The 25,819-nt window shown below is 41.6% G+C and overlaps 1 protein-coding gene across 4 annotated transcripts in view; it reads right to left on the bottom strand.

Annotated features, from left to right (window-relative positions):
• Nucleotides 1-25,819, bottom strand: part of CCDC62 (coiled-coil domain containing 62) — a 44,708-nt gene continuing 18,889 nt past the window's right edge. For 3 of the 4 annotated variants that reach the window (XM_077748021.1, XM_077748019.1, XM_077748018.1), the window contains 5 exons: nucleotides 23,980-24,708; nucleotides 21,687-21,843; nucleotides 17,201-17,326; nucleotides 1,673-1,765; nucleotides 1-748 (listed from right to left, as the gene is read on the bottom strand). In XM_077748021.1, coding sequence (XP_077604147.1) covers nucleotides 1,712-1,765; nucleotides 17,201-17,326; nucleotides 21,687-21,843; nucleotides 23,980-24,708 — 1,066 coding nt within the window. In that variant the 3' untranslated portion in view covers nucleotides 1-748; nucleotides 1,673-1,711. Of the gene's footprint in view, nucleotides 749-1,672; nucleotides 1,766-6,047; nucleotides 6,110-17,198; nucleotides 17,327-21,686; nucleotides 21,844-23,979; nucleotides 24,709-25,819 lie in introns of those variants that run through there. The other variant, XM_077748020.1, reaches the window with a different exon arrangement.

The raw sequence follows: 25,819 nt of genomic DNA on the forward strand, positions 1-25,819 counted from the left end.
ACTGATCAATTCTCTTAGAAGGGACAGAAATGCACATAGTATATCCTTTAAAAAATTAAATTACAATTTAAAAGGGAAGTGTTTTAGTCTTTAGTGATAAAAAAAAAAAAAATACCGCACGTAAAACTTGATCTTCCAGCGAGCTTTTGTTTGTCTAAGTAGACGGGAGCTCTCCTACTGTTCAGCTTTGGGACAGAAGGGCCTCAATTGTCAGTACCTGAGGAGATACTTTCCAGTTAAAAATATATTCTATCATATTTTACACAGCGAAGTCCAGAGCGAAAGCCACAAATGAAAAGGTTACTAGTTCTCAGAATATTTGCAGCTGTCTCTGTTGGTTGTAATTTAAATGCAAGCACAGGGTTTTCTTTTTTTTTTCTTTTTTTAAATCAGAGAGTGGAAATAGCACTTTATACGCAGGGGTTCTCGCCTGGATGCTCACACTTTTAAAGAGCTTCTCTAGTACTCAATTCTAGTCTGCATCTTTTTCTCTCTGAACAGAATTCCAAGTGTATACAGACAATACACAATAAGGTCTAATTGCTTAACATAAAGCAATATTTCTTCAACATGAAAACGGTCAACTTGAAAACCAATAAAATACAGATGTTGAAAAACTAACTTTCGGTTTCCGCTTCCCTTCGGTATTAAATGTTGCTTACAAAGGATTACAATCCTCTTTTGTTTCAAGGTTAAGCATTAGGTATTGATGTCTGCTTCCTGCCTTCCAAAGTTGGAAAATCGGCTTCTGCAGGAAGGAAACACAGAGTGAATAAAATCAAGTCAAGGGGAGCCGGTGGGCAGTGTATTCTAATTCCCAGTTTCTAAAAAATTAACTATACGTCCTGATTTTATCTACATAAGGTCATGGAAAACACCATACATATTAAAGCGTCTCAGCATAGACAGAGAAAGAGAACAAGAGGCAGGGAGGTGGCTCCCTGTACTTACTGCTTTCACAGAGTTCTTGCTTACACTGAAAGCAAATGTAGGTTTAACAGAAGGAAACAAACCAAGAAAATGCAAACTACATCGTTGAAACTTTTTTTCTGTTTTTTTTTTTTAAGTTTATTTATTTATTTAGAGAGAGAGAGGCAGAAAGACAATCCCAAGCAGACTCTGCACCCCGAGGTGGGGCTCGAACTCATGGAACCGTGAGATCATGACCTGAGTGAAACCAAGAGTTGAACACTTAACTGAGCCACCCAGGCGCCTCTCAAGATTTTAAGTCATCTCTATACCCAACATGGGGCTCAAACTCACAACCCCAAGATCAAAACTTGTACACTCCATGGCCTGAGTCAGTTAGGTGCCCCCATCAATGAATCTTTTTATAAAACTTGAAACCCCATGAAAAGACTTCTTTCCAGACAGATACCCAGATGAAATGCTGAAATATTAACTTAGTTTCTGATTTTGAAAGCTATCTGTATTCACTTCCCTGTACTTAAAATTCTAGGTATTGAGAACAAGAACTTTTTGATCTGCATTTCTCGTACAAATAACTGACATTTTACTGATTGAATTTAGAAGGTATGTATAAATAGGTCTAACAAGAGAAAGGATTACAGGTCAAACAAATGTATGGCCTTGACTCTACATTATCAATGTTCCCAAGTTACTTATTAAATATCAATTGAGATATAAAGGGAGATAAACAAAGGTGACTTACCTATGATCACAGTGAATACTGAAGTTGACTTCTGTTTTCTCAGTTAGTAAGGAGGGTATTTTTTTGAGCTGACTCTTCTGAGACTTCTAAGTTCTATAAAACAACTTCTAAATTAGTACCCAGGAGAGGAAAACTGGACAATACTTAAGACAATACACAAACATAGCAGAAATACCTTTAAAAGACCTTAAGGAATTAATGAAATACAATGAAATAATTTCATACAATAAGCACCCATCCAGCAAAGAGGTACTGACTTCCTATTCATGTGTGGGGCCCTTTTGTCTCTAATCTCCTAGTTGGAAGGCTCTGTTTGCTTTACCATGTGTGTTATGCCTTAAACTCTAGCAATCAGCTAATGACCCAGATATAACTGGGTCTCTGTCAGCCTTAATATGGACAATGTCGTGAGCCCCTAGTGACGACAATGGTCATCATGGTCATCAATAAGAATCAACAATTGTTGGGGTGCCTGGGTGGCTCAGTTGGTTAAGCGTCTGACTTCGGCTCAGGTCATGATCTCACGGTTCGTGGGTTTGAGCCCCGCGTCGGGCTCTGTGCTGACGGCTCAGAGCCTGGAGCCTGCTTCGGATTCTGTGTCTCCCTCTCTCTCTGACCCTCCCTCTACTCACACACTCTCTCTCTCAGAAATAAAAAAAAATAAAAAATAAATAAAAAACAATTGTTAAGTGCCCTTGTTAATTCTAAGTACCTACTGAGGGCTTGGTTCGTTAGCATTGTTAGGTGTTCTGGGAGACTTTTTTTGTTATTTATTTGTTTATTTATTTATTTATTTATTTAATGTTTATTCATTTCTTTTTTTTTTTTATTTTATTTCTAGGAGAGAGAGAGAGNCTGAGCCACCCAGGCGCCCTGTATTTATTTTGAGCGAGGAAGAGAGAGAGACCACAGGCATGCGAGCAGGAGAGGGGCAGAGACAGAGGAGAGAGAGAATCCCAACCGGGCTCCACGTCCACGCAGAGCCTGATGCGGGACTTCATCTCATGAACCAGAAATCTAGAGGTGGGTGCTTATCTGACTGAGCCACAAGGGCGCCCCTGGAGATATATTTTTAAAAAGAAGATGACAAGGGGGACAGAGAGGGATGACAGCAGTAGGCCCAGGTGGTGGACTTCAGCTGGCAGGGAAAGCCAGCATCCTCAGCCCCTGACCCTCCCCAGGGCCTACATGTGTGCCGGGCTCAGGCTCTTCTCGGCGCTCCCAGGCCTTCGCGGCTTTCACTCATGCCGCCCTGTCTGCTCAAGCAGCCTCCCTATGTATTTTACAATCTGATTTATTTTGTTTCATTCCTTTAAAAACATTATTCTAAAAGGGATCCGTAGGCTTTCCCAGCCTTCCACAAAAACAGGTCAAGAGTCCTGGCAGCACCGACGGTCTCGAGCTAGCGATGAGGATGCCTGGTCCCCTGGACTCGCTGAGTCCCTCCCTGTTTCCACCCCTCAACTAAGTTGGAAGCCTGCTGGGGGGCAAGGTGATGTGGTCAGCTGTGCTGTGCTTTACCCTTTCTTTCCTTTTTTTCCTCTCGTTTTAAATTATTGGGGCTTTTAAAAATAGTTAATATACGTTGACATACAATAAAAATAATATATATTCTTTTTAAAAAATGTTTAATTTTTGAGAGAGGGAGAGACAGAGAGCGTGCATGTGTGAGCCAGGAGGGGCGGAAAGAGAAAGAATCCCAGCCAGGCTCCACACTGCCAGCACAGAGTCTGTCCCAGGGCTCGAACTCATGAACCGTGAGATCATGACCTGAGCCGAACCAAGGGTCGGATGCCCACCCAGGCGCCCCCAAAATAATATATATTCTTATTCCCGTCCCCTTGGATACGTGTGAAGAATAGCATATAAGCCTTTCAGTATCTTGCTTCTTTTCACTTAAACGTATGTCCAGTAAGTATTTCCACGTCTGAGGTCTTCCTCACTCTGTTTTATGACTGAGTAATATTCCACTATGTGGACGCACCATCACTACTTCCTGAGTTCCTTTTTGCTGGACACTCGGGATAGTTTCTGAACTTTGGCTATTACAAAGCAATGCTGCAGGGGCACCTGGGTGGCTCAGTCAATTAAGCATCTGACTCTTGATTTCGGCTCATATCATGATCTCGTGCTGCATGGGTTCGAGCCCCAAGCTGGGCTCCGTGCCAGGCTCTGTGCTGACAGTGCAGAGCCTGCTTGGGATTCTCTCCCTCTCCCTCTTTCTCTGCCCCTCTCCTGCTGTGTACACTCCCTCTCTCAAGATAAATGAACTTAAAAAAAAAAAAAAAGCAATGCTGCAATGTAACACTTGTACGTGTTCCACTGTATACACATGTGGATGTGCTCAGGGAGATTCCCACAGGAGTGCCATGGTGTCAAACGCTCAGCTCTGCAATTTTTAGGCAACAGTGCAAAGTTCCCTGCCAGAAGGACTGAGTCACTGTGTGCTCCCCCAGTGATATATCAGAGTATGAGAAAAAAGGCTTTGAAAGAAGACCCTTGTTATCTGCAACAGATGCCAAACAATGGTGACGCATACAGGCTGCTTAGAATCTTACCCTGCTTCCTTAGTGCAAAAATTAAGAATTTATACAAACTGGGGCACCTGGATGGCTCAGTTGGTTGAGTATCTGACTCTTGATTTCTACTCAAGTCATGGGATCGAACTCCCAGCCCGGGTCCAAGCTGCCAGCTCAGAGCCTGCTTAGGATTCTCTCTCTGCCTCTTTCTCTCTCAAAATCAATAAACCTAAAAGATTCTCTCTTTCTCTCTCCCTCTGCCCCACTCCCCTACTTACACATTCTCTAAAATTAAAAAAAAATAATTTTTACAAATGATTTGCTTTTTCTGTAACTATCTACACCCAGTTCCAAAGACCAGAGGGAGGGAATTTATAAAACACGTTATCAAGTATATTTCTGTGAATTCTATTGTTTTTTCAACATTTCCAGAATTATTTAATCTTCTGGAAATCTTCTGGAAAATTTATTACATCTGAAGCCAATGTTTTTTCCAACTAATTCCAAATGATTATCTTTCTAGCTATGGAATGTTAAGTGAAAGTGAAAACTATGGAATGTTAAGTGAAATGAAAAGTGAAACCTTTCCTCACCTGTAAGATGAAAGGTTGAGATTACACCCTCTTCTAGGTCTTTCTGGATCAAAAATTCTCTTAAACCAAGTTTTATTTTTTCTTATTTAAAAAACATTTTTTTAGTGTTTATTTTATTTTTGAGAGAAAGAGAGCACGATCAGGGTAGGGGCAGAGAGAGAGAGGGAGACACAGAATCCGAAGCAGGCGCCAGGCTCTGAACTGTCAGCACAGAGCCTGATGTGGGGCTCAAACCCATGAGCTGTGATAGGGCACCTGAGTGGCTCAGCTGGTTAAGCGTCTGACTCCGGCTCAGGTCAGATTTCATGGTTCATGGGTTCAAGCCCTGCATCAGGCTCTGTGCTGACAACAGCTCTGAGCCTGGAGCCCGTTTTGGATTCTATGTCTCCCTCTCTCTCTGCTCCTCCCCCACTCATGCTCTCTCTCTGTCTTAAAAATAAATAAACTATAAAAAATTTTTAATAAAATAAAATAAAATAAACCCATGAGCCATAAGATCATGACCTGAGCCGAAGTCAGACGCTTAACCAACTGAGCCACCCAGACACCTCTGTTTTGTCTTTTTTCTGATCAGGTCCATTCCAGGTATTTACTGAGCATCCTCTAGCTGGCTCTGCGTGTGCTACGACTAGGAATGCCAAGATGAGTATGAGGGGCTCCTGAAGGTGCCCACAGAGGAGAGGAAGACATGTACGTAGTCTGCCATCATGCACGTGACCTGCACTCTCATGGAGATACATGCATAGACACATACGTACGTAGCCTTGTTATGAAGACAAAAGCAAGGGGGCTACTGATTATATCTTAGATAGGAATTTGACATAAAATCCTACAGAAGAGGGGCACCTGGGTGGCTCAGTTGGTTAAGCGTCTGACTCTTGGTTTTGGCTCAGGTCATGATCTCACAGTTCATGGGATCAAGCCCCATGTCGGGCTCCATGCTGGCAATGTGGAGCCTGCTTGGGACTCTCTCTCTCTCTCTCTCTCTCTGCCTCCTTGCTCACTCTCTCTCTCTCTTTCAAAATAAATAAACTTAGGGGCACCTGGGTAGCTCAGTTGGTTGAGTGTCCGGCTTTAGCTCAGGTCATGATCTCACAGTTTGTGGGTTCGAGCCCCAGGTTGGGTTCTGTGCTGACAGCCAGCTCAGAGCCTGGAGCCTGCTTCACATTCTGTGTCTCCCTCATTCTGTGTCTCAAAAATATAAAAAAACACTTTTTAAATAAATAAACTTAAAAACAACAACAACAACAACAACAAACCTACAGAAGAATGGCTAGGAGTCGCCCAGGTAGATTATACTGAAAGACAGTCAGTTCCGCAACAACACTTGTTTTGAAAAAAATATGAGTGAATTTGTTCCAACACAGCCGATATATCAGGGAGCAATTTGGGCCTAATATGAAGCCTGCAGTTATTTACCTGCAATTTTGTCCACGAGAAATGCCAGGTAAACTGTACCCAGTTGGACTGAGCCGTGGCATGCAGGAGGAGAGACACACACACGCACCCCTAAAGCACTCACTGGCCTCCCTCGTTTCCCTGTGTGTTACAAGCCATGCCGTCCACATCTGCTGCTAGAGCTTCCCATCTGATGACCCTCCTAGCCCCTCCCAGTGAATCACAAGCCACCACCTCCCCAACATCCAAATCTACATGCAAACTTCAGGTCTTTCTCAAGATAAAGTGCCATATTTATTAGAGCATTTGTCTATTTCTTAATGACTTAACGTGTAAAAACTCTCCTACCGGGGCACCTGGGTGGCTCAATCAGTTAAGTGTCCGACTCTTGGTTTCGGCTCAGGTCATGGTCTCACAGTTTTGTGAGTTCAAGCCCAGCATGGGGCTCTGTGCTGACAGTGTGAAACCTGCTTGGGATTTTCTCTTTCTCCCCCTCTCTCTACTCCTCCCCTTTTCACAATGTCTCTGTCTCTAAACAAACAAACAAACAAACAAATAATAAATAACTAAAAGTGTCCTACCATTTTTATTACATTCCTATTCTTTTTGAAAAAAACATATCACCTGGGTGGCTCAGTCTATTAAGCATGTGACTTCAGCTCAGGTCATGAACTCAAGGCTTGGCTCATGAGTTCAAGCCCCGTTTCGGGCTCTCTGCTGTCAGCACAGAGCCTACTTTGGATCCTCTGTTCCCTTCTCTTTCTGCCCCTCTCCAGCTCGTTCTCTCTCTAAATAAATAAACTTTAAAAAAATTTTAAAAATGTATCAGTGACAAAGTTTTTGAGTGTTATGCCCCTACCCCATTTTTCCTTTATGTGGTGTGGTTTTTATTGTGCAATATTGCATTGTGTGGCCATTTTTAGGAATCTGTAAGTTGTATTACAGCAGAAGTAACACGGTTATCAAGATATTAAACAAGGTTGTGATATAATAATATGCACTTTTTATTTTTTAAGTTTTATTTGAATAATCTCTATACCCCATGAGGGGCTCAAATTCACCACCACAAGATCAAGAGTCTCATGCTCTTCCAAAGGTGCCAGCCAGTTGTCCCAAATCTTTTTTTTTTTTTTTTCTTAAAGTAAGCTCTAGGCCCAACATGGGGCTTGAACTCATAACCCTGAGATCAGGAATTGCAAGCTCTATGGGGCGCCTGGGTGGCTTAGTCGGTTAAGCATCCGACTTTCNGAGCTGGCCAGGCACCTGTTTTCTTTAGTAAAGGATTAAGTAAGATCTAGCAGCAGGTCTAATATTCTGTAATTCTGAGCTAGTGCTAAGTATAAAGGGTATCTCAAGAAACCTGTAACAACTGTAATGTGAGCTGAAGCCACATGTGACCGATACCAGGGACAGAGTCCTAGGTATTATGTACTCCCGTGGCTTGTCTCCTATGCTCATAATTAAAGGAAGTGCTAAATTTCAATTACAGGTTAATTAAAATAAGCTTATGTATGTTTTCTATTCCCATCAAAGTTTATGGATCCCCTGAATTCTATTTGACAAACTCTGATTAAAAATCTCTGCCTAACGAATCCATAGAGGAAAAACAAGATTAACAGCCGCCAGGGGGGTGGGGAGTGACTGCTAATGGGTACAGGCTTTCTTTGGGGATGATGAAAACGGCTTGTTTGAAAGTATGATTACGGTGACAGTCGCATATTTTGTAAATATGCTAAAACTGCTGGATTGTATCCTTCACATAGAAGAACTTGATGTATGCACATATATTATATCTCAATAAAGCTGTTTTTTTATTAAAAAATTTTTTAATCTTTATTTATTTTTGAGGGGGGTTGCAGAGAGAGAGGAAGACACAGAATCCAAAGCAGGCTCTAGGCTCTGAGCTGTCAGCACAGAGCCCAATGCAGGGCTTGAACTCACAATCAGGAGATCACGACCTGAGCTGAAGTCACACGCTTAACTGGCTGAGCCACCCAGGTGCCCTATCAGTAAAGCTGTTTAAAAAAAAACTTACGAATACTTAAAAATACTTTCTGCCCCAATGTAAAATAAATTGCTTTACAAATGCTTCAAAAAGTCTGTCAAGAAAAAAATATTCTTCCCAGAAAATACCACAAGTCCATTAAGGTCGCCACTTTGAAAAGCTGATATGGGGGTGCCTGGGTGGCTCAGTCAGTTAAGCATCCGACTCAGGTCATGATCTCATTGCTCATGGGTTCAAGCCCTGTATTGGGCACTGAGCTGACAGCTCAGAGCCTGGAGCCTGCTTCAGTTTGTGTGTCTCCCTCTCTCTCTGACCCTCCCCTGCTTGCACTGTCTCTCTCTCTCTCTCTCTCAGAATAACAAAAACAAAAACAAAACATTAAAAAAAAAAAAAGGAAAAGCTGATATGGCATATATGGTAGATACTCTTAAAAATTACTAATTTTGGAGCCCATTCTTTTTTTTAATGTTTATTTATTTGAGAGAGAGAGAGAGAGAGAGAGAACTTGCATGAGCGGGGCAGGGACAGAGAGAGAGGGAGAGAGAGAATCCTAAGCAGGCTCCCTGCTATCAGCATGGAGCCTGACACGGGGCTTGAACTCAAGAACCATGAGGTCATAACCTGAGCCAAAATCAAGAATTGGATGCTTAACCAACTAAGTCTCCCAGGCACGCCTCTTTNGTATTTATTTTGAGAGAGAGAGAGAATTTGAGCATGAGCAGGGAAGGGGCAGAGAGAGAGAGAGAGAAAGAGAAAGAGAGAATCTCAAGCAGTAGACACTTTTGCAACTGAGCCACCTAGGCACTCTGGAGCACCTTATTCTTGTTAAATTTTTTTAATGTTTTTTATTTATTTCTGAGAGAGAGAGAGATGGAGAGGACAGCGTGAACAGGGGAGGTTCAGAAAGAGAGGGAGACACAGAATCTGAAACAGGCTCCAGGCTCTGAGCTAGCTGTCAGCACAGAGCCCGATGCGGGGCTCGAACCCACGAACCGCAAGATCATGACCTGAGCCGAGGCCAGGCACTTAACCGACTGAGCCACCCAGGCGCCCCAAGAGCGCTTTATTCTTTAAGGTAATCTTTGCAACTACCTATTGAAGCTCCTGGCAATAAGCATGTTGATTCTAAAACAGTTAATGGTCTTGGGGTGTCTGGTAGTCTCGGTGGGGGGTCAGACTCTTGGTTTTGGGGTTTGACTTTGGTTCCCATATTGGGTGCAGAGGTTACTTAAAAATAAAACCTTCAAAAAGCTAACAATAAAATACAATGGATAATGTTCTAGTTTCAGATCATCTATGTCACATGGAAAGCACTCCATGGAACTCTGAATCTACCAGAACACTAATGTGATGAGCAACAAAGCAAGCAGTAGCCCCCAGAGAGTATTTCATGGAACAAGGCAAGGACATCTGCCCTCGCTTTTCTATCCAACACTGATCTGCAGTTCTTACCCAGAGCAATAAGGTAAGAAAAAGATATAAGGCATACAGATCAGAAAAAGAAATTCTTTGCTCACAAATGACACGATTGTCTATGCAGAGATCCCTAACCATCTATAAAAAAACCTATCAACGTAGGTGAATTTAGATAGGGTCAATTTACAAAAGTCAACTGTGGTTCTTTATACCATCAGCAGACAATTAGTGAGATTTAAAGTGCCATGTATAATGGCCGCAATAAACAAAATATTAGCAATACCTTTAACAAAAGATGTGCAAGACCCCTATGAAAACTACAAAGTATGTTAAAAGAGAAATGAGGGAAGACCTTTTATTTAGGTCAATATATAAACAAACAAACAAATAAACAAACTATATGGAGACATATTCTGTTCACAAATGTCAATTCTTCCCTAAGTGATCTACAAATTCAATGAAATCACAATATCCAAGTATATGTCTGTAAAAATTGACAAGTTGACTCTACAACTCCTCTGGACCTGCAAGAGATCTAGAACAAAGCAATTTAAAAAAAAAAAAAAAAGCAATTTTGCAAAAAAGAACAAAGTAGAGCATGTATACTACCTTATTCCAAGACCCTCCACACACTTACATAATCAATACAGTGTGGCATCAGGAGAACCACCAAATCAATGGAACTGATCGGAGAGTCCAAAACTAGACCCCTTGCATATACAGTCAATTGATTTTCAACAAAGTTGCCAAAAGTAATTCAACCAGAAAGCACAGTCTTTTCAACAAATGGTGCTGGAACTGGATACCTAGTAAAGAAAAATGAACCAGATCCTTACTTCATACCATCTGCAAAAATTAAATTGAGATAAACCATAGACCTAAACAGAACCTTAAAATTTTCAGGAGGAGAAAATATTCACAACCTTAGGGCAGATTTCTCAGGATACAAAAAGTGCCATTTAAAAAAAATTGATAAACTGGACATCAAAATTTTACATTTCTGCTCTTCAAAAGGCACTTAAAATAAAAAGCAAACCACAAACTGGGAGAAACTATTCACAATATATCTAACAAAAGACAGAGGCTTTGTGTGCAGACTATATTAAGAACTCTAAGGGTGCCTGGGTGGCTCAGTCGGTTAAGCAGCAGACTTTGGCTCAGGTCATGATCACACAGTTCATGGGTTTGAGCCCTGTGCCGTGCTCTGTGCTAACAGCTAGCTCAGAGCCTGGAGCCTGCTTCCGATTCTGTGTCTCCTCTCTCTGACCCTCCCCTGCTCACGCTGTCTCTCTCTCTCTCTCTCTTAGAAATAAATAAAACATTTAAAAATTAAAAAAAAAAAAAGAATTCTTACGGGGTGCCTGGGTGGCCAGTTGGTTGAGCGTCCAACTTCAGCTCAGGTCATGATCTTATGGTCTCTGAGTTCGAGCCCCTTGTTAGGCTCTGTCCTGACAAACAGCTCAGAGCCTAGAGTCTGCTTCAGATTCTCTATCTCCCTCTCTCTCTGCCCCTCCTCTGCTAATGCCCTCTCAAAAAAAAAAATGTTAAAGTATTTTTTAAAAAAGAACTCTTAAAACTGAGTAATAAAGGAAACAACTCATTTAAAATGGGCAAAAGACTTGAACAGACAGTTCACAAAAGAAAATATATGAAGAGCCAATAAGCGCATGAAAAGATGCACATCATTAGGTTATCAGGGAAATGCAAATTAAATGGCAACCAGATGCGGGGCACCTGGGTGGCTCAGTTGGTTAAGCATCTGACTTCAGCTCAGGTCATGATCTCACGGTTTGTGAGCTCAACCCCCACACTGGGCTCTCTGCAGTCAGCGAGGAGCCCGCTTCAGATCCTCTGTCCCCAGTCTCTCTCTGCCCCTCTCCTGCTCGCGTTCTCTCAAAAAACAATAACAAAAAATGATAAATGGCAACCAGATGCCACTTCACATTTTCCAGGATGGCTAAAATCAAACTGACAAAACCAAGCGCTGGTGAGAATGTGGAGCACCTGGAATGTTCATACACCACTGATGGCAGGGATGTAAATGGTACAAAGCACCCTGAAAAACAGTTTGGCAGTTCATTAAAAAGTTAAGCATACACCTGTCCAATAACTAGTGATTCTATTTCTAGGTATTTTCCTTAGAGAAATAAAAACATATTTCCATTTTACAAAAGATTTATATAAAAAGTGTTCATAGTAGCTTTATTCATAATAGCCCCAAACTGGAAACAACCCACGTGTCTCATCAACAGGTGAATAAGCAAACTGTGGTCTAGTCATACAATGGAATACTGACGGGCAATAAAAGGGAGTAAAGTACCAGTATACACAACAACATGGACAAATCTCAAAATAATTCTATTGAAAGAAGCTAGACAAAGAGTACGTACTGTATGATTGCACTTATATGAAGTTCTAGGACAGGCAAACTATTCTTCCATGATAAAAATCAGAGCAGTAGCTCCCTGGTGTAGGGAAAAGGGGGAGTTCACTCCAAAGAACATGAAGGAACTTTCTGGGGTGATGGAAATGGTCTATATCTTGACTGGGATATTGGTTACATGAGTGTATATACATTTATCTAAACTTACTGAACTAATGATCCATGTTAGTTTTCATTAAAGAACAAGTATGTAGGCATTAAAGTCTACAAAGTTGATTTTATTTTATTTTTTATTTAAATTCAAGTTAGTTAACATACAGGATAGCCTTGGCTTCAGGAGTAGAATCCAGTGATTTATCTCTTACATGTAACACCCAGTGCTCATTCTGAAAAGTGCCCTTCTTAATGTCCCTCACCCATTTAATCCAAACCCCACACCCTCCAGTAACCATCAGTTTGTTCTCTATACTTAAGAGTTTCTTATGGTTTGCCTCCCTCTTTGTTTTATCTTGTTTTTCCTTCCCTTCTGCTATGGTCATGTGTTGACTTTCTCAAATTCTACATATGAGTAAAATCATTTGATATCTGTCTTTCTCTGACTTATTTCACTTGACATAATACCCTCCAGTTCCATCCACGTTGTTGCACATGACAGGGTTTCATTCTTTTTCGTTGCTGCATAATACTCCGTTGTATGTGTGCGTGCGCATATGGGTGTGTGTGTGTGTGTGTGTGTGTGTGTGTACACACCACATCTTTATCCATTCATCATTTGATGGATATTTGGGCTCTTTCCATAAATAATCTGGCTACTGTTGATAGTGCTGCTATAAACATTGGGATGCATATGCCCCTTCAAATCTGTATTTTTGTATACTTTTGTATACTTTGGATAAATTTCTAGTAGTGCAACTGCTGAGTTCTAAGGTAGTCCTATTTTTAATTTTCTCAGGATCCTCTACACTGTTTTCCAGAGTGACTGTACCAGTTTGCATTCCCTCCAACAGTGCAAAAGATTCCTCACCAACATCTGTTGTTTCCTGAGTTGTTTAGCCACTTTGACAGGTGTGAGGTGTTACCTCATTGTAGTTTTGATTTGTACTTCCCTGATGATGAGTGATGTTGAGCATCTTTTCATGTGTCTGTTAGCCATCTGGATGTCCTCTTTGGAAAAGGGTCTATTCATGTCTTCTGTCCATTTCTTCACTGGATTATTTGTTTTTTGGGTGTTGAGTTTTTTGAGTTCTTTATAGATTTTGGATACTAACCCTTTAATCGTTATGGCATTTGCAAATCTCTTCTCCCATTCCATTGGTTGCCTTTTATTTATTTATTTTTATTTTTTATTTTTTTTTAAATTTTTAAAAAAAAATTTTTTTTTTTCTAGGAGAGAGAGACAGCATGAGCAGGGGAGGGTCAGAGAGAGAGGGAGTCACAGACTGAAACAGGCTCCAGGCTCTGAGCTGGCAGTCAGCACAGAGCCCGACGCAGGGCTCNCGAAAGTCGGACGCTTAACCGACTAAGCCACCCAGGCGCCCCTATTTATTTATTTTTAATGTTTATTTATTTTTGAGGGGGGGGGGCGGGGATCCAAAACAGGCTCTGTGCTGACAGCAGAGAGCCAGATGCAGGGGTCAAACTCACAAACCACAAGATCATGATCTGAGCTGAAGTCAGAAACTTAACCAGCCGAGTCACCAGGCACCTCTCTGTTGGGTCCTTTTAGTTTTATCGATTGTTCCTTTGCTGTGCAGCAGTGAGGTCCCAATAGTTCATTTTTGCTTTTATTTTCCTTGCCTCTGGAGACACGTCAAGTAAGAAGCTGCTGCGGCCAAGGTCACAGAGGTTGCGGCCTGTTTCTCCTGTAGGATTTTGATGGTTTCCTGTCTCACATTTAGGTCTTTCATCCATTTTGAGTTTGTTTTTGTGTCTGGTGTAAGAAAATATTCCAGGTTCTTTCTTCTGCATGTCGCAATCCAGTTTTCCCAATACCATTTGCTGAAAAGACTTTATTCCATTGGATATCCTTTCCTGCTTTGTCAAAGATTAGTTGGCCATACATTTGTGGGTCCATTTCTGGGTTCTCATTTCTGTTCCATTGATCTATGTATCTGGTTTTGTGCCAGTACCATACTGTCTTGATGATTACAAACTTTATAATACAGCTTGAAGTCTGGGATTGTGATGCCTCCAGCTTTGGTTTTCTTTTCCAACATTACTTTGGCTATTCGAAGGTCATTTGTGGTACCATACAAATTTTAGGATTATTTGTTCTAACTCTGTGAAGAATGCTGGTGTCATTTTGATAGGGATTGTGTTGAATGTGTAGATACTTTGGGTAGTATCAACATTTTAACACTATTTGTTTTCCAATCCATAAGCATGGAATGTTTTTCCATTTCTTTGTGTCTTCTTCAATTTCTTTCATTAGCTTTCTATGGTTTTCAGCGTATAGATCTTTTATCTCATACAAAGTTGATTTTAAAAGAAGTATTTCAGGGGCGCCTGGGTAGCTTAGTCGGTTGAGCGTCCGACTTTCACTTAGGTCATGATCTCGCAGTTCGTGGGTTCGAGCCCCGCATCGGGCTCTGTGCTGACTGCCAGCTCAGAGCCTGGAGCTCGTTACAGTCTGTGACTCCCTCTTGCTCTGAACCTCCCCTGGTCACGCTGTCTTTCTCTCTCTCTCTCCTAGAAATAAATAAAAATATTAAAAAAAAAAAAAGAAGTATTTCAGTGTTCTTACAGATCTTTTTTTATTTTAGCTTTTTGGTCAGAGACACAAACAAAGTTTAGCTCAATGGCTTTCAAGTATCTTTATGCACACAGCACACCCAAGTAATGTACCTGGAATCTTAAATTTAAAGCCTCAGTTCTGGGGCGCCTGGGTGACTCAGTCAGTTAAACATCCGATTTCAGGTCAGGTCATCATCTTGCGGTTTGTGGGTTTGAGCCCCACATCAGGTTCTGTGCTGGCAGCTCAGAGCCTGGAGCCTGTTTCGGATTCTGTGTCTCCCTCTCTCTCTGCCCCTCCCCTGATCATGTTCTGTCTCTCTCTGTCTCAAAAATAAATAAAATATAAAAAAAAATAAAATTAAAAATAAATAAATAAATAAATAAAGCCTCAGTTCTAAGCTCTTAGAGATCAGGAAGCTGGAACCCACGTATCCTGATGTCAAGTTCTATGTTCTTTTCACTCTTTAATTTAAGGCTATAAAATCCACAAAGTAACTTACATCATTGCTACTGAAATGTTACTGGGCTCAGAAAAAGCCGGTTAAAATTAACATGCAAAACACTACCAAAGGAATGACAGATTTAGAATGGATATTTTGCAAATGCTAATGAATAGCTCTAAGTAACATTAATCAAAGAATGCTAAAATCATTAAGTGAACTTTATAAATATAAAAGCTCAGGCTGACCAACTCTTGAACTTCCGGTCAACCTTTACATCCACAGGTGGCACAGCCAGAGATCCATGTCCTCCTGATGTGATGGAGTAAGAAGGCAGCAGACAGCACCACCAGTAAGGCAGTGATGTCCAAACAAACCAAAAACCCACAATGATGGAAGTAAGTCACTAGATCTAAATACCAGTTCTTAGGAATCATGGAGGACAGAGGAATGTGTCAAATTACAATGAGGACAATTAGCAAGATCCAGAATGTGAGAAATTCTACAGGACAAATGACCCAGTGTTTCTTCCACAAATAAATGGCATTTTTTATCATGCAAAGGAAGAAGAAGAAAAAGGAGGAAGTAGGAAGATGGGGAAGGACCTGTCAGTGATAGAGACTTTATATTTTTTTAAGTTTATTTATTTATTTAGTAATCTCTGCACCCAATGTGGGGCATGAACTCATGACCCTGAGATCAGGAGTAGCATGCTCTTTTGACTGAACCAGCCGGATGTCCCTTAAGACAGACTTTATCCAAATGCAAAGTATGAACTTTGGTTGATTTAAATAAAGAGTAAAAAGACATTTTTTACATTAATGGGGGAAACTTAACATGGTCTAGTCATGAGGTTGATATTAACAAATAAATGCTAATTTGGGTGGGTGTGACAATGTTACAGCTTAAAAAAAATTTTTTTAATGTTTTATTTATTTCTGAGGGAGCGAGAGAGAGACAGCATGAACAGGGGAGGATCAGAGAGAAGGAGATACAGAATCTGAAACAGGCTCCAGGCTCTGAGCTGTCAGCACAGAGCCCGACACGGGGCTCAAACCCACGAACCGTGAGATCATGATCTGAGCCGAATTCGGACGCTTAACTGACTGAGCCACCCAGGCGCCCCATAACTATTTTTTAAAAAATCCTTATCTGTGAAAGATACATAATGAAGTTAAAAAAATTTTTTTAAGGCTTATTTATTTTTGAAAGAGAGAGAGAGAGACCAGGAGAGGGGCAGAGAGAGAGGGAGGGAGACACAGAATCTAAAGCAGGCTCCAGCTTCTGAGCTGTCAGCACAAGGCCTGATGCAGGGCTCGAACTCATGAATTATGAGATCATGACTTTGAGCCGAACAAACTTGGATGCCTAACCTACTGGGCCACTTAGGTGCCCCTGAGTTGTTTCTGTTTTCTTGGGTTTTTTTAAATGTTCATTTACTTTTGAGAGAAAGAGAGTGCGAGTCGGGTAGGGGCAGAGAGAGAGATAGACAAAGGATCTGAAGTGGGCTCTGCGCTGACAGCAGAGAGCCCATGCGGGGCTCAAACTCCTGAATTGTGAGATCATGACCTGAGCCTAAGTTGGATGCTTAACCAACTGAGCCACCCAGGCACCCCGCATAATGAAGTTTTTATGAGTAAAGTGATATAATATGTAGGATTTGCTTTAAAATGCTAAGAAAACATGTATGGATAGGGGAAGAGAAAACAAAAATGGCAGAACGTTGAAGGCCTGTGATTTTAATATTCTTTCTCCTTCTGTATTTGAAGTTTTCTATAGTAAAATATATAATTTTATACCCCAAGAATTTATATTCATATGAAGCCCAGGTAATTAGAAAGAAGAAGTTTGGGCACAGTGACTTTTTTGAGTGTGATTTTTCCCTTGCGCTTCAAACCAGTGTGCTACCTCTCTGTCTCAGAGATATACAGGAACTTTCCTTCTAACAGAAAGGGATGCCCAACCAGTGATATTTGCAAGTGACTATTCAGTTGAGTATTCGGATACACAGGTAGGGGTCAAAGGAAAAGTAACCACGTACATTTTTGGCACTGCTGTTGAAACTCTCAGAGCTGATGGGGAGCAGGGTGCTCAACTCCAGGTCCGTAACCATCTGGCGAGACTCTGCCAGCAAACGCTGAAGCTTGCTTGTGGGCGAAAAGTCATCCTGGGAAGACAACACAATGTAAGCATTCAAGAAATCAAGAAGCATTTTTAAATGTTTATGTTTACGAGTATAATGTTATAAACACAAATGTTAACCACCCAAGAATGTTTCCTTGGCTTTAGGTATTACATACCAAAGCTGGACATTAAATACTAGAGCAACCAAATTCCATCTATTTTTTAGAACCTATTTGGCTAAATAATTTGACCTCAACAGACCTTACAACTAATTAAGTTACATCCGTGTAATAAAAAGAATCCTAGGCTGGGGCGCCTGGCTGGCTCAGTAGGTAGAGCCTGTAATTCTTGATCTTGGGGTTGTAAGTTTGAGCCCCACACTGGGTAGAGAGATTACTTAAAGATAAAATCTTAATGGGGCGCCTGGGTGGCTTAGTCGGTTAAGCGTCCGACTTTCGACTTTCGCTTAGGTCATGATCTCGCGGTTCGTGGGTCCGGCCCCCGCGTCGGGCTCTCTGCTGGCTGCCAGCTCGGAGCCTGGAGCCTGTTTCAGTCTGTGACTCCCTCTCTCTCTGACCCTCCCCTGTTCACGCTGTCTCTCTCTCTCTCCTAGAAATAAATAAAACATTTAAAAAAAAAAAAAAAGATAAAATCTTAAAAAAAAAAAATCCTAGGCATTGTTAACTCTCCTAAATTAACTTTCCAAAGCCGTAATTACCATGCTAATTAATGTGTCTAAATACTTGCAAAATGTAACTTTAACACTAAAGGCTTATAAGATTTTAAGGGGCACCTGGGTGGCTCAGTCAGTTAAACATACAACTCTTGGCTTTGGCTCAGGTCATGATCTCACTGCTGGAGGGTTCGAGCCCCGCGATGGGCTCTATGCTGACAGCTCAGATTCTGTGTCTCTGTCTCTGCCCCTCCCCTGCTGGTGCTCAATCTGTCTCTCAAAAATAAATAATAAACATTAAAAAAAATTTATTTTTTTAATTATTTTTTTAATGTTTATTTCTTTTTTTTGAGACAGAGACAGAGCATGAGCAGCGGAGGATCAGAGAGAGAGAGGGAGACACACAGAATCTGAAACAGGCTCCAGGCTCTGAGCTAGCTGTCAGCACAGAGCCCAACATGGGGCTCGAACCCACAAACCGTGAGATCATGACCTGAGCTGAAGTCAAACGCTTAACCAACTGAGCCACCCAGGCGCCCCATTAAAAAATTTTTTTAATGAATAATATAAAAATATGTGGATATGTGCCTTAGTTTGTTCTTGTTTAATTTCCAACTTTGGGATCTGAAGTTTTAGCATGACAGCCACTCTGAAAAGTACCTAGACTAATTTCTTTGTTAAGAAGAGCGAATTCTAATGTTCCAGGAACAAAGATGATCACTACTGACCTGGATCTAGAAGACATTTAATAAGTACCTGCTGAATGAATATATGTGTGTACAAGCACACATACACACAAATATATACATATATATGGAAAACATAAGCAAGCAATATCATATATTGCCTCAAAAAAATGGGTACCAACCCTGAAAAAAGGTCTCACAAGAGCTGAAAAGGTAGTAGCTAACATTTCCTCTCATACTCACAGCTTTAAAAAAATTAACAGCTTTGAGGGCTGCCTGGGTGCCTCAGTCGGTTATGCATCTGACTTTGGCTCAGGTCATAATCTCATGATCTCCCCTCCCGGCCTTTCCCCTCCTCGTGTTCTGTTTCTCTCTCTCTCAAAAATAAACTTAAAAATTTTTTTAAAATATCGACAGTTTTGAGGTATAATCAACATACAACTAACTACACAATTAAGTTGGGGCATCTGGGTGGTTCAGTCACTTGGGTGCCTGACTTCAGCTCAGGTCATGATCTCGCAGCTTGTGAGTTCAAGCCCCATGTTGGGCTCTGTGCTGACAGCTCAGAACCTGGAGCCTGCTTTGGATTCTGTGTCTCCCTTTCTCCCTGCCTCTCCCCCATTCGTGCTCTGTCTGTCTGTCTCTCTCTCAAAAATAAATAAACATTTAAAAAAACTGTACAATTAAGCTATACAATATGCAGAGTTTTACATATGTACACAGCCCCGAAACCACACCCACAATGGATAGGGAATCAAACCTATGCCCCTTGGGAATTCCTGCCTCTGAGTCTGTCTGCCCATTCCCAGCCAACACTGATCTGTCTTCTGTCACCAGAGACTAGTTTGCGTTTTCTGGAATTTTATATAGATATATTCATATTTTCACCTATGTGGCATCTTCCTTTCAGCATAATTATCTTGAGATTCACCTGCGCTGTGTACTGTAAGCGGTTTATGCCTTCCTACTCCTGAGAAGTACCCACTGTGTGCGGGCATCAGTTTGTCTATTCACCTACTGATGCATATTTGCATTGTTCCCAGTTTTTCAGTTAATACAAATAAAGCTGCCTGAATATTACGTGCAAGTCTTTGTATGGACATGTTTCCATTTCTCTCGTGGAACAGCTGGATCATACGGTATGTGTATATTTAACTTTTTAAGAAACTACCCAAGTGCTTTTCAAAGTGAATTTTCTTTTCCCACCATCAGTGAATGAAAGTCCCAGTTGCTCCAGATTCTAGTCAACACTTGGTATGATCAGTTTTTAACAGAGAACTAACACTCATCAAATGTCCATTAGGGGCCACGCCCCACAATATCTCATTCAGACCAAGCAAATGTAATGTTACTTTGCATATATGCAAGAGAAGAAACTGAGGCTCAAAGAAAGTAAATAACGTTACTGAGGTCATTGAGCAAAGGCAACGCAAAACAAGATTTGAACCCAGATCTTCCCCAAATAAAGCCAAAAGTAATTAAGGTCATCTGAACTTATTTTCACCCTGAAAGAGCTGTCCTGTAGATCCCATTTATGGTGAAGACACTGACTGGTTCATGCGTAACAGTGACAAGCAGTAGCAACCTCACTGACCATCAGGAGAGGCGTGAACACACGGGTTTATCCAATCAACGGACTACACATGAATCAACAGTCAAAAGGAAGAGACTAAGTCTTCAAGTATCAGCATGGATAAATGTCATAAAATATGCACCCAGTTGGAAAATATCACGTTGCAAAAGGATAGAGACAGTATTTTACCCCTTAGGCACATTTTAAATACACACAAAACATCATGTAATGTTTAAATATACATTTTTATGTAGTAAAAGAATAAGAACAAGCAAGAATACAGCTTCAGGATAGTGATTAACTGGTGGGGGAAGTGGGCAAAGGGAGAATGGCACACGGGACCCACACTTTATCTGCAGTATTTCTCAAACAAGAAAAATAAAGCAAATGTGGCAAATGTAAACCTGTTAAATCTGAACATAGGTGCACAACTACTTGTTACAGTCTTCATTTTTTGTTATATTGAAAATATGTATACGCACATATGTATGTAATATGTTATATCTTATCAATCACCTGGAAGGCCTAAAGGACATCTGGCCTAGAATTAACTCTATAGAATAATATTTATTTTTTAAATATTTATTTATGTTTTAATTTTTTTAATGTTTATTTATTTTTGAGACAGAGAGAGACAGAGCACGAGCTGGGGAAGGGCAGAGAGAGAGGGAGACACAGAATCTGAAACAGGCTCCAGGCTCTGAGCTGTCAGTACAGAGCCCGATACGGGGCTCGAACCCACAGACTGAGAGATCATGACCTGAGCCAAAGTCAGATGCTTAACCGACTGAGCCACCCAGGGGCCCCTATTTTTTAATTTTTATTTATTTTGAGAGAGAGAGAGAGAGAGCACATATGTAAGCATGGGGAGGAGCAGAGGGGGAAAGGGAGGAAGGGAGAAAGAGAGAGAGAGAAGAAAGAGAGAGAGAGAGAATCCCAAGCAGGTTCCACACTGTCAGCATGGAGCCCAATGTGGGGCTCGAACTCACAAACGGTGAGATCATGACCTGAGCTGAAACCAAGAGTCAGATACTTAACTAGAAAAAAAAACAAAAAAAACAAAAAAAAAACCTATGTACTCAAGCAATAAAATCACTGTCTAACTAGAAAAAAAAAAAACAACAACAACTATGTATTCAAGCAATAAAATCATTGTCTAACTAGGAAAAAAAAAAAAACCTATGGACTCAAGCAATAAAATCATTGTCTAACTAGAAAAAAAAAAAAAAGTCAGATACTTAACCAACTGAGCCACGTAGGTGCCCCTATAGAATAACAGTTAAAGGAAACAAAAGGCAAGTAACTCTGACTTCACTTAAATAACAGAACTAAAGTCCCATAGTTTAGGAAAAAAAACTCCCGAAGAATGACCAAATTAAGCACACAAGCAACAGTACCACAGCAGAATTAAAAGTATGTTGGGGAGAAGCCTTGCTCGAATGAGCTGTGTATCTCTAAGCAAAATACACACCTTATCACTGGACAACGGTGCCTCTTTGTTGAACAACAAAATCTTAGGTGAGTTCTTGGTATCAGAAGAAGGCTCTGTCTCTATTGATTTCTCATCTTCTCTTGTTGCAGATTTCGGAGAACCCAGACAGTGGGAATGCTGGATGGCAATTAGCTCACTGCAAATCAGAGACCCAAACGGAGACAGACATCTTAAAGTGGCATCAAACATGTCACCAACACTCTTACACTTAAAAAAGTATCTCAACAGGACACCAGAAAAGTTGTTTTTCTTTTTAATGAAGAAGTTTAATGAGCAGAACATTGTAGATTTGAAGAGAATACTTGAGTAGAATATTATAAATTAATGCATACCCTTTGCAGTCAGAATTAATATAGAATCTTAGTTAAAGGCAACAACAGAAGAGAGAATTTCCATCCTCATTAAAAAAAAAAACAGAAAAGAAAAAGAAGGAAAAAGAAAATGAAAAGATGATTCAAGGGACAGAATCATCCAAAAAGGAGTGGGGAAAAAAATTAACGTTAAACTTGTGAAAATTTTGGGATTTTGGTCTGCGAAACTGATATTTGTTAATGGTTTTTAAAAGTCCCTTTGTGCGAGCGGACCGGCCCTGTGCGGCTGTCCATTCTTCTGCAGGCCCTCACTCCGGAGGGCGGACACGTGTGGCCAAGCTGCTGGGTGCGTCCGAGAGTCCGGGCTCAAAGCAGGATGCACCGCAAGGGCCGAGCCGCCTCCTCCCCCGCACCCTGTCACTGAAGCGGAGGGGGCTGCCCGGGGCCTCGGCCTGCACAGGAAGCCCTCTGCGGCATGGAGGGCACAGGACGGCCGTAGGAATGTGAGCATTTAGTCCGCCGCTAAAGTCAGTACACAGCGACGGCTTATCCTTTAAGAGAGAACCGGAGAAGCGAATCGTCTTCCTGGTGTAACCGCGCATGCGTCAGGTGACGTGCGGGTACCGCGCCTCGGCTGGCAGCACCAGTTCTGTCTAGTATTTCAAACCAGGGAGGCCGAAAGGGTCTTGAAAGAAAACTCCAAATTTAATTGTGAATTTCTTTCCTCTGTTAAATTTAATATATGTCCACTATGCTTTTAAACCTAACATAGGGGCTGAGCATCGAGCCTGCTTAGGATTCTCTCTCCCACTCATGCTCTTTCTCCCATCCCCCCCCCAAAAAAAGGCGGGGGGGGGGCGCTTGGGTGGCTCAGTTGGTTAAGTGTCCAACTCTTGATCCTGGTACAGGTCATGATCCCGCAGTTCCTGGGTTCCAGCCTCGCATTGGGCTCTATGCTGACGGTGCCGAGCCTGCTTGAGATTCTGGCTCTCCCTTTTGTGCACATGCACGTCTCTCTCTCCCTCCGTCCCTCCTTCTTCTCCTTCCCCCCTAAAAAGGTTTTCTAATTGCTGACATTATTAAAGCACCCCTCAACGACAAGATTAAGCAATTTTTTAATGTATCTTTATTTTTGAGGGAGAGATCTTGAGGGGGGAGGGGCAGAGAGAGAGAGAAAGAATCCACAGCAGGCTCCTAGCTGCCAGTCCAGAGCCTGACACAGGGCTTGAACCCAGGAACTTCAAGATCATGACCTGAGCCGAAGTCAGATGCTTAACCAACAGAGCCACCCAGGGGCCCCAAGATTCAGCAAGTCTAACAATAAGATGAGCCTGAATAATGCAGCTTATGCTAATGACTAATCCATTTTCTTCTCTTAAAAAAAGCATTAACTTTTCCAGCTTGTTACATACAAATGCTATTTTTCTTACATGACTTCAAAAAGTGAGACGGTTTGGGAAATGTAAAATGAACACAAGGGCAGAAGCAGGTGGATAAGGAAATATGTCATTGGGGTGGGGGTTGGGCAGGTGGAGGCAAAATTCTTATCTGGGGTCTGGGGAATGTAATCTGTGCAGAAAAACAGCCTATCGATTCCCACGGGATCTGGGGGTGAGGAATGCTCCAGAGCGGCATTCTGCTCCGTAAAGTAACCTACTGTTAGTTTAAAAAAAACCATATTTGCCCAACTCATGACAAGTGGCTTTTTCAAACAAAACCTTTGCCTCAGAAACAGCCCTAGGTACAAGCTTTTCACTGGAATCGAATACGTTCCCTTTGCACAATCAAAAACTCGACTGCCTATGTGATGGTGAAGAGAGTCCCCGTTTTGCCCCAGATGTGATTTCTGCTCGCAAACACTGCTCTCTGCTTCACAGTGAGCATGAAGCGGCTAACGCCCTTTCCATTTCCAAGCACAACACGCGGGGTCCCCGGGGGTTACCGATGTCGGAGTTACTAACCTCGTGGAGGAGTTGTATTTCCGTCCGCTGGCACTTTCTGCACAAGTACACACGGATTTGTGGCGAACGATTCTTTGCACTTTGGAAGGCTTGAAAATGCTCATCCATTCCATGTCAGACATGTGGCCTGGGGCCTCGATTACGAAGTTACTCGGGTGGCAGCACTTGGATTCACATATGTCACTTTCCCCCAGACAGGCTTCATTTTTATGGCAACAGGAGACTCCAGACCGTTCCACATCGTCTTGACATTCAACGTCCAGCTTCTCTGGCTGTTTTGCCCCAGAGCAGTTGGCCAGGCCCAGGTACACGTTGACATCGTGCCACTGTTTCTCATCAGAGAAGGACGCTGATGTTTCTGAGAGTTGTTTCCCTTCATTCTGAATCCCGCTCCTGGTCCCTTTTAGTGACTTTGCATGAATCTTGCAAAATGTACTTTTGTTTTCAGCTTCCATCTGCATTTTTCCTCCTAGAGACCAAGACTTTTGCTTCTCCAGGAAGTCTTTTGTAAGTAGAGATGAGACAGCAATTACACTTTTCTCCCCAAATGAAGTATTAGCCTGTAGTCTCTTCTCATGGCACGCATCACAAGGACTCTTGTCTGACCTATTTTGCTGAACCAACGTGGTCTCAAATTTTGGGTCTTTAACCAGTGACTTCTGATTTTTCTCCCTCTTAATATTGACTTTTAGGTGGTTATTCTCAAGGTCTGACAAACACATGTCCCTGCTATGGGAACATTACAAAAAACACAAGTTATAAGATACACTTGATACCGTGTATCTAAACATGTCACTCAAATTCCATTAGTTGAGCTAAATCCTATTAAGACCCATTTGTATGAAAAGAAAAGATAATGTAGAATACGTATTCTTTCTTCAGAGCCCAATTTCAACCCAACTGCAAGGAAGTCTTTTTGACCAGCAAGCCCACACGCTTACTTGTCTTCAACTCCTCCATGCTTACTGCCTATACTGCAGTTACTACTTTACTGTATGTATTATCTAATTAATCATGCAGCAAACTTCCTATTATAACAAATTGTTCACCAACTTTCATGTATATGTCTTTTCAGTAGACTCATAAGTTTCTTTTTTTTCTTTAACATTTATTTATTTTTGAGAAACAGAGAGAAACAGGGCACGAGCAAAGCAGGGTGGGGGAGGGGCAGAGAGAGGGAGACACAGGATCCAAAATAGGCTCCAGGCTCTGAGCTGTCAGCACAGGGCCTGACATGGGGCTCGAATCCAGGAACCGTAGATCATGACCTGAGCCACCCAGGCGCCCCGACTCATAAATTCCTTAATGTGTATGCCTTTTTAATCCTTCTGGCACTTTAGGACAGTCTTTAACATACATTAGGTACTCTGTAAATACCTGTTCATTGGTCTGTTATTTCCCTTCCTATTAGTTTCACAGTAAACAGAAGTAAAGCCAGAACTGAAAAGGGACAGAGATTCAAGGGACAGAGGTGCAGTGGAAAGTGCCAAATGTGTTTACCATACTGCATTCATGACCAATGCATCTGTCTGCTGGATATTTACACAGCAATATACTGAGAGCTAGTCTAAAGTCAGATATGGCATGTAATGGCATATCTTGCATAAAATGAAAATTAAGAATACTATACAACCACAATACATCTTTCAATAAGCTATCATGTCACACGTATTCAGGCATTCTGATCTGTAGAGGTCGGACCCCGCAGACAACCCCCACGTTCTAGAATGGCACAGGCCATTTCACGCTCTTAGAGAATAACTTCACGCTTCTAGCCCAAGTGCCTCCCAGGGGCAATGAGATCCAAAGAAGCAAAAAGCCAATGTGGTGGGTGCTCTGG

Source organism: Crocuta crocuta, unplaced genomic scaffold (assembly GCF_008692635.1).
Source record: "Crocuta crocuta isolate KB4526 unplaced genomic scaffold, BGI_CrCroc_1.0 scaffold29, whole genome shotgun sequence".
Lineage (NCBI taxonomy): Eukaryota > Metazoa > Chordata > Mammalia > Carnivora > Hyaenidae > Crocuta > Crocuta crocuta.